Below are 15313 nucleotides of genomic sequence, written 5' to 3'. Positions count from 1 at the left end.
TCCTGGAGTCGGGGGGTTGGAATATGTGACAGATGGATGTTAATCATAATATTTTGATGATGTTTACACCGTCCTCTTAATAACTTCACTTTTCAGAGTGGATTTAACTGTTTAGTGTTAAAAAAACAACAACAAAAAACAAATCAAAACATGAAGCTTTGCAAAAGCTTTTGTGTTTCATAACTTTACACTGAAATTTTTTTTTTCTGCATCCACTCACCCGCCACTTTGTTCTACTTGTTAATGCAGTATCCAGTTAGACAGTCACATGGCAGCAACTCAAAGAATTTAGGAAAAGACATGGTCAGGATGCCCTGCTTAAGTTCAAGATGAGCATCAGAGGAATGAATGAAGTGACTTTGAACTTGGCATGTTTGGTAGTGACAGAGGGGCTGGTCCGAGTGTTTCATAAACTGCTGATCTGCTTGAATTTTCCCACATGAACGTCTCTGGGGACATCTCTGAAAAAGAGAAAATATCCAGTGAGCAGCAGTTTCTCTGTGTGAAAATGCCTTGTTGATGTCAGAGGTCAGATGAGAATGGTCAAGGCTTCCTCGAAGTGATGGGAAGGCAGCAGTAACTGAAATAACCAGTGAACCAAGGGTTTCATGTGTGAGAGCATCTGTGAATGCACATCAAACCTTGAGGCAGATGAGCTAGAGCAGCAGAAACCCATTGCAGATTCCACACCTGTCAGCTAAGAACAGGAAGTTCACACAGGTTCGCCAAATTGGACAATGTTGATGGTGATGATGGTAAGTCCCAATTTCTGTGCTGTGACATTTAGAAATCAGGTTTAGAATTTAATTTAGTGTAAACAACGTGGAAGCACTAATCCATCCTGCCTAGTTCAGGTCGTTGGGGATGTAATGGTGTCGGGGATAATTTCATGGCGCGCTTTCGGCCCCTTGGTACCAACTGAGTAACTCCACAGCCTACTTGAATACTGTTGCTGATCATGTCCATGCCTTTATGACCACATCCATCTTCTGATGGTTGCTTCCAGTCACATGTCACAAAGCTCAAATCATCTCAAACTAGCTTCTTGAACACAATGACTTTACTCAAATGGCCTCCTGGTGGAACTGGAGATTCGCCCCGTGGATGTGCAGCAACTGGGTCATACTATCATGTTGATGTGGGCCAAACTTTCTGAGGTATGCATCCAACATCTTGCTGAATCTATGTCATGAAGTATTAAGAGAATTCTGAAGGGAAAAGAGGCATGCACATGCGACATTATAGGTAGTTGGGTAGTAAAATGTAAAGTGACGTTTCTGCTTACGGGGGAAAAAAATGAGCCTTACAACTTAAATTATATATATTAATTCATAAAGGCCTTAAGGGAATTCAGTCTATGTTCAATCTACTAAAGTCATCATGTCATCAAGACATGTTTTCTCCTGGGGTGCCCAGATTAAAATATGTGCTTGTCCTGGAAAGTAATGTTTTGGGATTGTAAACTATTCTGTAACAAAGCAGAGGCCCAATATAGAGTAAATGATTCTTTAACAGATTTACTCTTGCTGGACCATTATCTAATACATACGTGCAATACACACAAGTGTATATATATATATATATATATACACAGACACACGAATATATATAGCTCTATTTGTGCCTTTATTGAAACAAATTTAATTGTGTTGGAACTCGCTTCTGAAACACATGTGATTGTGTATCAGCTGGCAGCCATCTCGTGAACATTGCCTGGATGGCTGAGTTATGAAGCCCAGTATAGAACAATTATCACTTAAAGCATGTCACATCATTTCTACACTGTGCATCGTTTCTGCTGCTGTGCAGGAACGCAGTTGTGGGAGATAAATAACAATAAATACACACATAAAAAAAAAAAAGTAGATGATTCTTAATCTGAAGGATCGGTTGCACACTGCTCAGCTGTGACTCCACAGCACCTGTCTTTTACACGTTTAGTGCAAAAGGTGACTATCCGAGCATTAAAAACCAGCACTCCCCCACAACAGAGCTGCTTTCTGTCTGCTCCCCCATCCCGCAACAACCTGGAGGAGAGAGAGCGCAACTACATCACTGCCCCTGCCTCCTCCTCACAGCGTTGGTCGCCATCCATCCCCTCTCCTCCTGTACCATAACAGATGGTGGGAACAACATTGCATTCACCGGGTACCACAACAATAGACCGCAGCATCTAGTCCGGACATCACTGGCCTTTCAGCACCATGCTCCCAGCGCGGGACTGCGCGAGGTTGTGAGTGCCGTCGTGATTTATTTCACGCGGTATCACCACGGCCACGGAGGAACCTTCTTGCGACTGTTTGGGCTCTCCGTCGAGTGGGGAAGATGGCCGCTATGAAAATATTAACGGGCACGGGGCTCTTCTTGGCTCTCTGCGCGCTGGGGCTGCTCGCCATGGCGATTTGCACCGATTATTGGTACGAGACGGACGCGAGGAGACATCGAGAGAGGTGTAAAAACTATGCCAGTAAGCGAAACGACCCGGGTTACATCTACATTTCGAGCCACAACCTCCCCCTCCAGATGCCTCCAAAGAGCCTGGAGAGGGAAGGTAACGGCCCAGATGCTGCTCCTGTCTTCAGGAGGAAGCGGCACTTTCTGGCCGGGGCGTCTGCCATGGAGTCTCACTGTAGCCGGCAGTTTAACTCCACCATCTCTGGTCTCTGGAGGAAATGTCACCGGGAAGGATTCGACCCGGAGACCGAGGACCTCATTTACAAAGGTAAACACGAGCAGTCTGGAGCCTGGTTTTTCTTGTGTGCACCACCAGGCCGTGATGCTCAGCGATGAGCTCACCTAGCCTGACACACACACACACACACACACACACACACACACACACACACACACACACACACACACTCATCCAGAGGCCTCTCACATCAGCATGTCTCTGCTTTGACATTTTATAAAACATGAGGATGGCCTTTTGGAATCTATTGTGTCTTTTAATTTAGCGGGTAATTTCGCTGTCCATGGTGCTAAGTCTCTCTCTTTCTCTCTCTCTCTATAATATTATTATAACAAGAGGATAGTCTTGTCTATAAGAGCCTAAGCGGTCTAGTAATAGTCAATATGATAAATAAAACAATTTCAGTGTGCACCAGAAGCTGAATCTTTAATGCAAGTGCTTTAAATATTAGGCTACAGTAGAGACAACTCAGTGCACAGCCATCCTTCAGTGAACAACAATGAAAACCTTTGTATCAGGCCTGATGTCATACCTGGAAAAGAGTAAGGTCCTGAAACTGGGGGACTTTTTGTGGTCCTTGTTGTTGTTGTTGGTTAGTGTCACAATAAAAGTAGATCAGCATGGCTAAAACAGACCAGTAAATAACATTCATTTAGCCACAGCATGCTGTACTGAAACCAATTCACACCAAATCTAGCAGCCTTTTAGATACCTTGCAGTAATTCTGTTACATAATACTTCCCACTTTCCTCCCCCCCAACTACTATAACTACTGCCACTCATTTTACAATTAAAAACCATTTAATTGCACGAATAACACAAGATTTCAGGCTCTCCAATGAATAATTTACAGTGCATTTTCTTTTCTGCTCTCAAAAATCATCATATTGTAAGAGCAGTGCACTTACATCATTTCAGTGTTCTGTTAATGTTTCACTGATTGCCCCATTGTCCTGTAAAGGCTGACTTTATGGCATAAACACATTAGTGCGATGTAGTTTTTGCAGCAGCAAGTAACTCTGATGAAGCTTATTCAGATTTTGTCTCTGAATGGTTGTGATTCAGTGTTCTGGTTATTTCAGGCTGTACTTTGTATTATTATTTAACTGGACTGTGTTTCTTTTTAAAACATTTGCGTTTTAAACGAGCACTACTATGTTGGTTATGAGCTGTGTTCATGAGACCATGTCCACATCTTGCACTATGCGTGTTGACAGACTACAACACATTTAACTTATGTTAAAAGTTCTTGCTGCTACTAGCCTCCATGCCTTTGGGATATTTACCATACTGAGCTCTTATCAGCAAGAACGGAGGTGCAGATTAGAATTGGCTCAATTTCAAGCATAATAGAACTTACAGTATTTACTATAAGTGCCTGCAGAAGTAAATACTGTATGCAGTCTAAGTAAATAGATTTTATTACTCGATTTAGATAGCCCTGCCTGAGTCTTAGGATCATCTTTAACTTCAGGTTTTATAGCTTCACATTCATTTATCATGTTTTGTGCAAAGAGTGGTACAGATGGCATAGAAGAAAACTGATTATTTATAATGGTCACTGGCTATAAAGCACCAGCATTATGTGGAGAATAATAACATGTAAACCAAACTATATCTTTCTTCGCTGCAGTAGCTCTGCTTTGCCATTGGCATGTTCACTACAGTGACAATGAATATACACCAGAAGCATTACGCAGATTCGTCCGCTGTTATTACATTTAGATCTCACAAATGTATGTAATTGAACATCAGAATTGTGCTAACGTTGTTACTTCCTGCTCAAGCAGCCAAAATGTGATTACTGTGCAATCAGACGTCAACCAGTCTGTCAGATTTAAAGTGACCTTAATTAAACTCTGTCATCCTGCTTGAAGGCAAACAATAAATGATAATAACACAAATTTTAAGTGAGACAGTTTACAGAACTGCACTCGGAATCAGATGAAAAGAAAGGTCAAAGCTGCAAAGCATTTTAATAGTTGATTGTGTCTCATCTGGGAGATTATTTTCTTAATTAATGCAAACATTTCTGAATGCATTTCCAGATCTATACAGAGTATTAGGAGTTCAAAATCTTAATTTGTTCACATAGTTTTTCAGCATATGTGGAACAGAGTTTACCCCTATAGATGTTTGGACTTAGACTTTCACAATATGTGACACCTTCAAAGATTCCTTCACTTGCATTATCAGATTAAAGCCGGGCACCGATATGCTTACGAGTAATAATCAAACTCATTGTACCGTAGCTGTGATAAATGTCTGATTTGTCCCATTTGAACTCACAACAAAGCAAAAAGGAGACTCAGGGAGGCGTCAGTCAAGCACAGTCCGGTTCACTGATCACAGCTCCAGTCATGAAGCTAATTTAATTTATGTTAATCTTCAATAGGTGTGTGGGACATTTAATGGCTTGCCAAGTATCCACAATTTTCCTTAATATGAGATCTGATATGAAAAGCAGGATCTGGATTATAGACTTTGGTTCCCAAAACCAAATGCAAAAATCAAAATAGATTCACTTTAAAGGCAGAACAGTTAACAGTTGTGGCTGTCGGTGGAATAATCCATATTCCATATTGTTTCCCTAATCCCCTCCCTTAATAACAATGTAGGAGTGGTTGGGAAAACAAGGTTAATAAGGCCAGCTCAGAAAATTAAAACCCAGTGAGGGTGGAAAATAAATAAGAAGCTTTTCTACCATGTTTGCATACACACATTATCTTACAATCCCAGAAGTAGGGCGAAGGTTCAGAATGCAATTCTTACTTAATTTTCTTGCTTGTTACCCTCTTACTTACTTGAATTAAAGGAATTTGTCCTCCAGTTACAACTGTTTCCATTTTCTTCTGCCAGGCATAATTCAGAGATGTATCCCAGTCAAGTATCACTATTCTTCGTCCATCTTACCGCGAAATTTACCCATCAACATCACAAAGACTATACGGCAGGATGAGTGGCATGCACTCCGTAAGTATTAAAGTTTTTGTCTTTATGGAGCTGGTGTTGGCTGTGTTTGTGTTTGGTGACTGACTATCTGGTTTTTGGAGTTATTCATTAATACACATGTATTTTTTCTACAAAGAATTTTGGTCAGACTCGAAAGGGTTTGGCATTGTAAATAATTGCTGTCTGATCAATACAAGCAGACTGATTGCCAAAACATTACAGTCTAACTCAGCAAGTCTGATAAGTGCATCTCATCTGTGACGTTTCTTTTTGTATTGGATACTCGACTCAGCTGGTTGTCATTTGGTGGCATTCTTGATATTATCTTGAAATTGCTGATCTACAGCAACAATTTCACTATTTGGAGGGAATCTAAATTTCTGTTTTAAATCTCTGAGGTTCTGGCTGGACTCTGAAGTTAATGTGGATTTCTGTTTATGTAGATGCGAACAGATTTGTTATTTTAACTGATTTATCACAATTATTTGCTGCATTATCACAAACAGATTGCATGTCGTTGCCAGTTTGAACCCATTCAATCACAATCTGATAGCAGGCTAATTCCATCGTACTGCTGTTCAAAGTCAAAGTCACACAGCAAGTGACTGCAAGTGGTTTGCTCATGTAATCTACATCTTTGAAGCATGAAGATTAGAAGTTTATTTCACACAGTTTCCAGCCACTGTTTTTCCTAGTGTGATCATAGCATTACTAGACTAGCTTAATGATAATTAAAAAAATAAAAAGAGAAAATTAAATAACAATCTTTTTTTAGTAATGGGCTTTGTTTTTGAGTGACATTGGTGTGCACCAAGGCACTGTGTTGGGTCCTATGTCTTTTTTTCGTCAAACAAATGCCTCTATTATTACCAAATCAAAATAACACCATGTTGCCAGCTAAAGAACTGCTGGAAGTCTTTCTCACTTTTTTCTCACATTAAATCACATTTGCTTCTGTTTAATGAATATCAATACTCAACATGATGTGTAGTCGAAGGGAAAGTGGTGTTTTTTTTTATTGTTTGTACAACAGGATTGCTTTAGTCTTACTATTAGTGCTCTGGATTTATCATACTGCTCTTAGCATCTACATAACTATCACATACAGGCTCTTAATCATACAATCCATAAAAACAGCTCAAGCATGCAATATTTATTACTAAGTCCTGAAACTGTTGACCTGTGAAACACCAATGAAAAATCAGAGCTGCATGAGAAAGTAAAGGATGTTTGCACATTTAATTAAAAAAAAGAGAAACAGCAGCACACCTGCTACCACTAACCACGCTAGTTATGAAAGTTATCCCTGTTTTAGTCGTTGTTTTGCTACTTGAATCAACACGCATTTCTTCTCTTATTTAGTGTCACTGTTTTCAGAGAAAAAGGAACTCACTTTAGACTTGCTTGCACAGCACTGAATAGCAGACAAAAATAGGAACAGGCAGTGGAACATATAGCAGCTTATCAGCTAGATATTTCCCTCTGGAGGTGGAGGAGACCCAAACCAGAAGTAAAAGTTGAACATAAGTTTGGCAGGTGGACACAGACAAACACATTTTGTATTGTGCTCTTATTTATTCTTTGTACCGACAGACAGTTTTACTGTAACTACCATTAGCTCTGCTTGTTAAACTAAAATTGATCCACTAGATCAGGGGTGTCAAACTCAAATACACAGTGGGCCAAAATTCAAAACTGGAACAAAGTCGCGGGCTAACGTTAATATTTATTGAAATATATTTATTGAAATATATTTATTCCTTCAGATATAAGAATGAATCTTTTCTTATTGACTCAAACACGTTTTGCTGAAAAACTGAATATGGAACAAGCAAAGCTTAATACTAAACAATATATATACATTAGCTGTATAATACCAGTAGGCCAGCTCTAATAGTAATTTGGTATGGCTTCGCGGGCCAAATGTAATTAGGCTGCGGGCCAAATTTGGCCCGCGGGCCAGAGTTTGACACCTATGCACTAGATGAAAGATGCCATGTTCACATAACAGTGTTTTCATCCTGTCAGTTCTTGTCAGCCTCAAACATGTCCGAAACTATTTTCATGTGAGAGGCAGTGACAAAATTAATTAGTTTTAGCAAATGAAGGTAACTTGAGCACTTCCAGAGGCTAATGTGAATTTTATTTATAAACTTTTATTAAATCATTGCTGATTTTAATAGACTCCAGCGCCCCCCGTGACACTGAAAAGGATAAGCGGAAGCGCATGGATGGATGGATTGCTGATTTTTTATTAAAAAATTATGTGAAAACACATTCAACAACAAATTCAAATAGACATTTTTGTTTCTGTCAATACATTTTATTGTGATTTTTATTTGCCTTCTAGATGTCATCAAATATTAAAAGATACAACTATACATACAAGTACCCATACTGTATAAATGCAATTTAAATAATGGCAAAAATGTACAACTGCGTATAACACCAAAATCAAAATACTGTTCTTATACCTTACAGCAGCGGTCTCCAACCTTTTTTGCGCCACGGACCGGTTTATGCCCGACAATATTTTCACAGACCGGCCTTTAAGGTGTTGCGGATAAATACAACAAAATAAAACTAGTACCGGTACCGAAAAAAAGAAGATTTATTCATAACACGTGAAAAGACCCAGGAAAACCGAGTTAACGATAAAAACGATAACAAAATAACGCTGAAAACCAATAAAAACCCTGAAAACCACACATTTCACACCTGAGCCTCAACTCTCGCGGCCCGGTACCAAACGACTCACGGACCGGTACCGGTCCGAGGCCCAGGGGTTGGGGACCGCTGCCTTACAGTACAGATATGATGATATAAGTGTGGAAATATTAAACATAAATATGTTTTTTTTTGTCTTTTTCCCCCCTCACTATTTCAAATGCATTTGCAAAAGCCACGTCTTTTTTCAGTCTTGCTGGAAACGTTTATGTGAAATAATCTCCTTGTGCTGTCATTCCCTGCAGTCTTTTATAAACCTATAAGCCTTAGCAAGACGCTCGCTTCGTCGCAGTGGATACTTATCCATTTCTGAATAATTAAAATACCTATATTTACCACTTTTAACACATAGCTGCCTATCAATAGTAAATGTGTTGCTGACCTTATACTGACCTCACGGTTATCAGGGTTATTAACACAGGGGCTTCTTTTCTTAAACCTCCCCTTTAAACCCTTGAGTAGACCTGTACTTCTTGGCATCCTTGTATCACGGTACTGTGAAAAGCACATCCTCACATGAGTCTGCAGACGAAATACAATTTTATTCAGTTTCTGTTCTTCATGACAGCCGAGAGCACCTTTAGGTTAATATGAGATAGTGAGTTGCCAGACCTTAGATTCCATCAGTAGTGATTTCCAGTATCATGTTCCACTACTTTTATCTTATTGCCTGTAGGTGTGTTGTTTTATATTCAGTACGGGTGATACAGTGCGTTGGTAATGCAGAGATGTTCAGTTAAGATGAGTTAAAAATACATCCTTGCATTTATTCTTGTTATTTGTGTTCTTGCTATATTTTTCCATTTTTATTCTCGTTGTATTTTGTTGCACGAGTACTACATTTTTACATTAGCTATTAGAAGGCTCACTGAACACTTCATTTATCAAAGTTTAGAATTTTCTGGCAACTGTTTCATGGTTCTGGCTTAAAAAGGTTTTCTGTAAAAGTGATATCATTTTAATGCATTACAGTTTTTTTGAATTGTTTAATTATATATGTAATTATTTTTACTAACAGATTGAATTAGTTTTATTTGTGTATACAGTGGGATCCTCATTTGATTTCACTGTGTGGATCTATCTAGAAGATGAGGAAAATAAGACTATTTCCTAGAAAGAACTGTGTATTGAAACTACGTAATGATGTCTTAAAACACTTCCTCTTCTAACACAGCAGGTTGTTTCAACACGAAAAAGCAGAAAAAGCTGTCTAAAAGCAGATAGTTTAGCACGAAATAAAGTTCAGTTAGAGCTTTGAATTCACTGATTTCTGATTTTTGAATATTATATTGATCTATATTAAGTTGTTTTATTGGCATTAGTTAAATCCTTGACACACGAGTAAGTATATCATAGCATACTACAATATTAGTTCCTCTGAAAGATGAAACTGGACAGCCAGTTGGTTCCGTCACAACTTTGCTATTGATAATACAATTAGAAGTAAACATTCATTGGTAACTTTATTTCTAAGTTAGCATGTAGCCTAGTTTACATGAAATTGTTGATTGGATAGGTGCTAGCCTCACTTTTAAGGCTGCTGTGGAACTCCAGGGATTTGACTTTTGTATTCCCAGTAACATCATTGTACAATCTATAGTTTTGTCTACACTATCATGGTGATATTGTTTCTATGCCTGCCTCTTGACTCATGCTTATCTTAACTATTATCACAGAGTAGTTGTTACTGTCCTACTCTCCTGTGTTTCTTGTATCTTTGTTCTAACTGTGAAACACAGTGCGATTTTCCTGCCTCGCAAATAGAGCAGCAATGTATAAAGTTTATTTACAAGGCTCTACTGCACGATGTCTGATGACATTTTAATATTAGCTGTACTTCCTGTTCACACAGTTTGGAAAAACTGAAAGACTAAAAAAGGGAAAACCCCATCAACAACAACCAAACAATTAAAGCAATGTTGTTGTTTTTTTTTATTTAATTGGATGATTTTAAAACATTACATGTCTATATCTACCCTGGGAAGTACTTTTCATAATTTATGACCATGTATAATGTCTCTTTGTATTAGGTTTCTGCCTGTCTAGCAGTCTGTCTACACTTATGTTATTGCACACAGGTGTGTCATGAAAAAGAGATCTTGTTCTCAGTGATGCAATGTGTTTACATAAGGAATTCAATAATAGTAATAATAATACTTTAGCCTTTAGCTTTAGTATTCAGTGTCTGTAAGTTACGATTCCCTCGGTGAAGTTTTCGTTTCTGCTTGCAGATCTAAGAAGAATGACAGCTGGCTTTGTGGGCATGGCTGTGTCCATCATTCTTTTCGGGTGGATCATTGGAGTGCTGGGATGCTGCCAGCAGCATGACCTCATGCAATATGTAGCTGGGCTACTCTTTCTCATGGGAGGTACTGTGAGAGCACATATGCCCACATCCACACACACGAATGCATGCATGCAAAATCCAATTTTATTCACTTTATTTATTTATTTGATGACAGCTGAGAGCACCTTTGTGTTAACATGAGATAACAGTTCAATGTCCCGCAGTAACATGATTCTCATCCTGCAGTAAGATGCAGAGTACATGTAAAAATTCAATAATCGATTGAAAACCATGTAAACCAGTCCTGTTCTCTTCCACTCACACAGGAACATGCTGCATCATCTCATTGTGCACATGTGTGGCAGGAATCAACTTCGAGTTATCCCGCTATCCTCGCTACATGTATGGCCTCCCTGAAGACATTAGCCATGGCTATGGCTGGTCCATGTTTTGTGCCTGGGGGGGCCTCGGTCTCACATTGCTGGCTGGCTTCCTCTGCACCTTGGCTCCATCCCTGAGTACGCCTGCCACTCGCACAACCATCCACAAGCCGAGGCAGGAGAACGGAACCGTGTGACAGGGGCGTTGTGAAGCGATTGAACCACCGAACGCACAAACACACCCTTCCAACCTTGATGTTTAACTCTGAAACAGTTTTTGTCTGATCACCATCTCACAACACCCTCAGCATCGCCATCCCCCTTCAGTGTTCAGTGTGCCTGAGTTGTGACAGAAGGAACAAAGTAACGGCAAATTTCACACACCTAATCTTGAAAATCCCCGAGGGACCTCCGTAAAGGCCAAGAGTGACACCCACAGCAATGTTTGACTGGGACATGGCTCTAATAGCACAAATAAGACTTTTTTTCTTTTGGTTTTGATTTTTGAAATGCTGACTTTATGATGATCTAATGGTGACTGTTTTCTCTGAAGAGAAATTGTCATAAAATGGTGCTCTCTTAAATACATAAAGCCACACACAATCCCACACAAGAGACACATTTACACACAAACACACACATACACACACACACACACAAACACAGACACACACCAGCCTTTCCACACATGCTCAATTACTATGGATGAATCATGAGAGATATCCAGCAAAAGGAACAAACATCAGGCCAGAACATCCTGTCAGCATTCCTCTGTCAGTCGAGTGAAGTGTGCTGTGTTACTGTTCGTAATGGAAAAAAAAAAGAAGAAGAAAAAAATTTGGCACTGACTGCCCATTGCCTATCTTTAGTATAGCACACTAACTGATATCAAACATGAGCCCCAGGGCACACGTCTACAGCCTATACTGGGTCTAGCAGTGCGGTCAGTATGATAAAATACACAGAAGTAAAATTTTTGCCTTCCAGAGCAAATTGTTTGACGCTTCTTTGACAATTATATATGTACAAATGCATCTCAGTGTAGATCCAGATCATTGTTTGTGTAAAGTAGATTTTGAATATTTGTTTTCTGTTTGCTCAGAGGCAGTGATGGCCGGCAGAGTTCAGTCGATTACCAAGTGAAAGTAATGCAAGTAAGCAGGTAAATCTGAGTAAAAGAAACACAGCATCTGCTGCACTGTCATGGATCTGACAGACCGGTGTGTTTGCTGAAGGCTGAATCATAACCTGACAGCAAGAAAAATTAAACCAAACTATGGAGGAGGTATTTGATTGCTCCGCTGTTTAACCTCATATTGGCCAGTCCTTCTTTTCTCTGAATAGAAGCGAATTAAGCAATTTTAGAAGAGAAAGAAATGCAACTTCAGTGATGCCACTAAAAATACAAGCACAATCTGCACACAGAATTCTCATCTGTACTAAGTACAATAACAGACTATATCAAACATTAGTGGAAGGCCAAACTATCATCATTTAATATCCTGCAATGTTAGTTTTAATATAAGGAAAGGAGCACAATAAAAGATCATTTCTGTGATGGACCTCATTGTCCAGCAATCAAATGCATATTGTGAATTTAAGAGTTGTTTACAATTTTTTTTATATGGATGTTAATCTTTAGAAAACAACAACAAGAACAAAATTATAAGTAGAAAAAATCCTGTTGAAGGCTGTGATGCTTGGAATTCACACAATGACTGATCATTTTAGTAAAAATATATTTTGTACCAGTAAAATGCAAATGTACTGTGTACTAGCTAACAAAACAGTACACTACACATTGTTGTGTGTGAGAGGAACAGAGGAATTCTTCATTTTTGTCTTACACCTCCAAATCCGAGGTCGAAACAAAGCACCTACAGCAACATATGCCTAGACATGTGTCTCGAGCTGTACTGCAAATACACATTCAGTTTGAATTATTTAATTTACACATCGAAAATAACTAGACTGAGAAAACTTGAAATGACAAGTATCCATAATAAGTCAAATTTAAGGAATGCGTTCTTGGAAACTTATTTTTGATTTGAAATACACCAGGTTTTCTGTATTAAGTTGGAAAATGACATATTCCATAGTGTGCAACATGGTTTGGACAATGTAAAAATGTCTGAAAATAAAGTGTAGGACTTAAAGCTGTTAAATATAAAAGGAAAAACTATCACCCTGTTAACACTACTGGGCGAGAATAACCCACAAAAGCCATTTGGTTTTTGTTTTGTTTTTTTGTAACGCTGTAATTTTTTGTTCCCGAGTCACTACAGGTAATATATTTTAAAAGGACAAAACTCACCACCTCCACGATCCATGACTACATGATACAAGAATATTACAGCCATGATGTTTTTATAAGTGTTGATTGCCTGAGATGAATCATGAGATATTCTATCAGCTATGTCAATTAACTCTCTTAGAAAAAAAAAGGTGTTATAGTGTCTTAACAACACTGTGTGTGACGTTTGGTCATTTCACCATCACCATCAATGAGGAAATGAACTGAGGCATGATAGAAAACTGTATCGCCAGTGTCTTGTTGAATCTTTGCACTTTGCTGCGTTTCATGATTTAGTGAACCTGAAGTCTTAAGCTGGTGGCACTATATTTGTTTGCAAGGTCACACAAGGGAGCAAAAGATGATCAGAGCATGTAACAAGCACCCTGTTGTGAGTCCGCGTTTATACAGTGTTGTGAGGTCAGGGTCAATCGGCCGAGGCTCTTAATGTGGAAATGTTTCCACCTGAAAGTAGGGCATACTATAAATATGGAAATTTTTTATATCTATGCTCGCTACACTGCTAACTGACAGAATGCGACGCTGTGTGGTGTTTTAATGAAGTTTTAAGTTTGCACTTAAACTGAAACACAGTAATATACTGTAAGCAGTGAAGTGTAATGTATATGTACATGGTGAAAGTACAATGTGTTGTTCTGACTGAAGCACAACTGCACACAACTCTTTTTTGCGTATTATGGGGGTGGGGAAGGAATTAGACTTTTGCCACCACTGCATGTGTGCAGTCAAAACATAACACATGATCCATTTTGAAAGCACACAGCTACCCCCCAGCCCCCAGCCCCCCATGTCTCAAATAGTAAATTTCAATGAACACCAACACAAAGCAGTGTCTGTGTTTTGAAGCTGAAGTTTTGTCATCAACTCAAAACAAAAGAACAGTAGCACACAGTAGCAAGATTTACAAAGCATTACAAAAAAACAAAAAACAACGAACGTTAGAGGACGGATGAGCACCGTGTAACAAGATACTGGAAATTGTTGTATAATCCAACTTTCATGAGAAACTTAGAGAAGTACTCTGTGCAATGAGAGATGACCCATGAAAATGCCACCATTAAGAGTGGCTCTCATTTCAGTAGCACAGCTATTATTTTCTACATTTATACTGGTTCCATCCACTGCAGATGTTACGTGGGGATAAAAAAAAAACAAAAAACAAAAGCCAGACATTACAGCCTTGCATGATCTCATTACAGTTAGTTTCTTTCAATATATGAAAAAGTGTGTCCATTTTTAATTAGTTTATTTTACTGAAATAAAACATGTAATTATTAACATGTTGTTGCTTTCTGTCTTTGTGTTTGTGCCGGGACTCTGCAGTTCTGCCCTCCAAAGTTGCAGAGCTATATGTGAATCACTCTGTTTTAAAAAAAAAACAAGACAAAAAAAGCACCTTTATCTTGAAAGTTTTAATATGTGACGATCCTCGTCTGTCTGAGGCAGCAAGATGTTTTGTACTGTTAAATCTGTAGGGTAGAGGTGCTTTCTGGAGCTGAACTGAAAACAGACGGTCCAGCTAAGAGATGAATGTCCAGGAAGGTAGGACACCATCATAGCGCCAGTGTTGACACATTACTTCCCCAACTAATCACCACGGCGGCAGTTGGCCTTTTGTCACTGAGGACATGGTGCCACCTAGAGGGAGAACTTAACATTTTGTGTCTTTGCTTTTTGCTTTTTTTTTTTTTTTTAAAAGAGACTTGGATGAGTAAATCTGTGTTAAAAGGCCCAAAACATACAAATAACGTGAGAAGTAAGTAAATATGAAGCAGCATTAAGAAATCTTTTATTTAGTTCTTGCAATAGCAATCAAGTCTATATTTTTTTTAAAAGTTACAATTATTTTAAAAACATATTTTTTAGAAAAAAGGTTTAATTACAGGCAAACATCCAATGAAACTCAAATACACAGATGATTAAGGAATGTGGATGTCTAAAATAAAAAAAGTTCAAACAAA

General features: G+C 38.6%; 1 protein-coding gene across 1 annotated transcript; it reads left to right on the top strand.

The window, feature by feature from the left end:
• The first annotated feature begins 1932 nt into the window (after positions 1-1932).
• Positions 1933-14611, top strand: tmem276b (transmembrane protein 276b). The gene is made up of 4 exons (XM_082528242.1): positions 1933-2722; positions 5552-5665; positions 10603-10740; positions 10985-14611. The coding sequence occupies exons 1-4, from the start codon at positions 2326-2328 to the stop codon at positions 11233-11235; spliced, it is 900 nt and encodes a 299-aa protein (XP_082384368.1). The 5' UTR covers positions 1933-2325; the 3' UTR covers positions 11236-14611.
• The last annotated feature ends 702 nt before the right edge of the window (positions 14612-15313 follow it).

The sequence above is a fragment of the Aulonocara stuartgranti genome (assembly GCF_965226115.1).
Source record: "Aulonocara stuartgranti genome assembly, chromosome: 1".
Taxonomy (NCBI): Eukaryota; Metazoa; Chordata; class Actinopteri; order Cichliformes; family Cichlidae; genus Aulonocara; species Aulonocara stuartgranti.
This window is presented reverse-complemented; position numbering and strand designations above follow the sequence as displayed.

What these genes read in the sequence shown, in the direction of transcription:
- tmem276b (XM_082528242.1), top strand. Translation starts at nt 2,326, where the DNA reads ATGGCCGCTATGAAAATATTAACGGGCACGGGGCTCTTCTTGGCTCTC. An exon ending in GGATGAGTGGCATGCACTCC is followed by an intron (nt 5,666 to 10,602) that starts GTAAGTATTAAA and finishes TTCTGCTTGCAG; the next exon opens with ATCTAAGAAGAATGACAGCT. An exon ending in GCTACTCTTTCTCATGGGAG is followed by an intron (nt 10,741 to 10,984) that starts GTACTGTGAGAG and finishes CCACTCACACAG; the next exon opens with GAACATGCTGCATCATCTCA.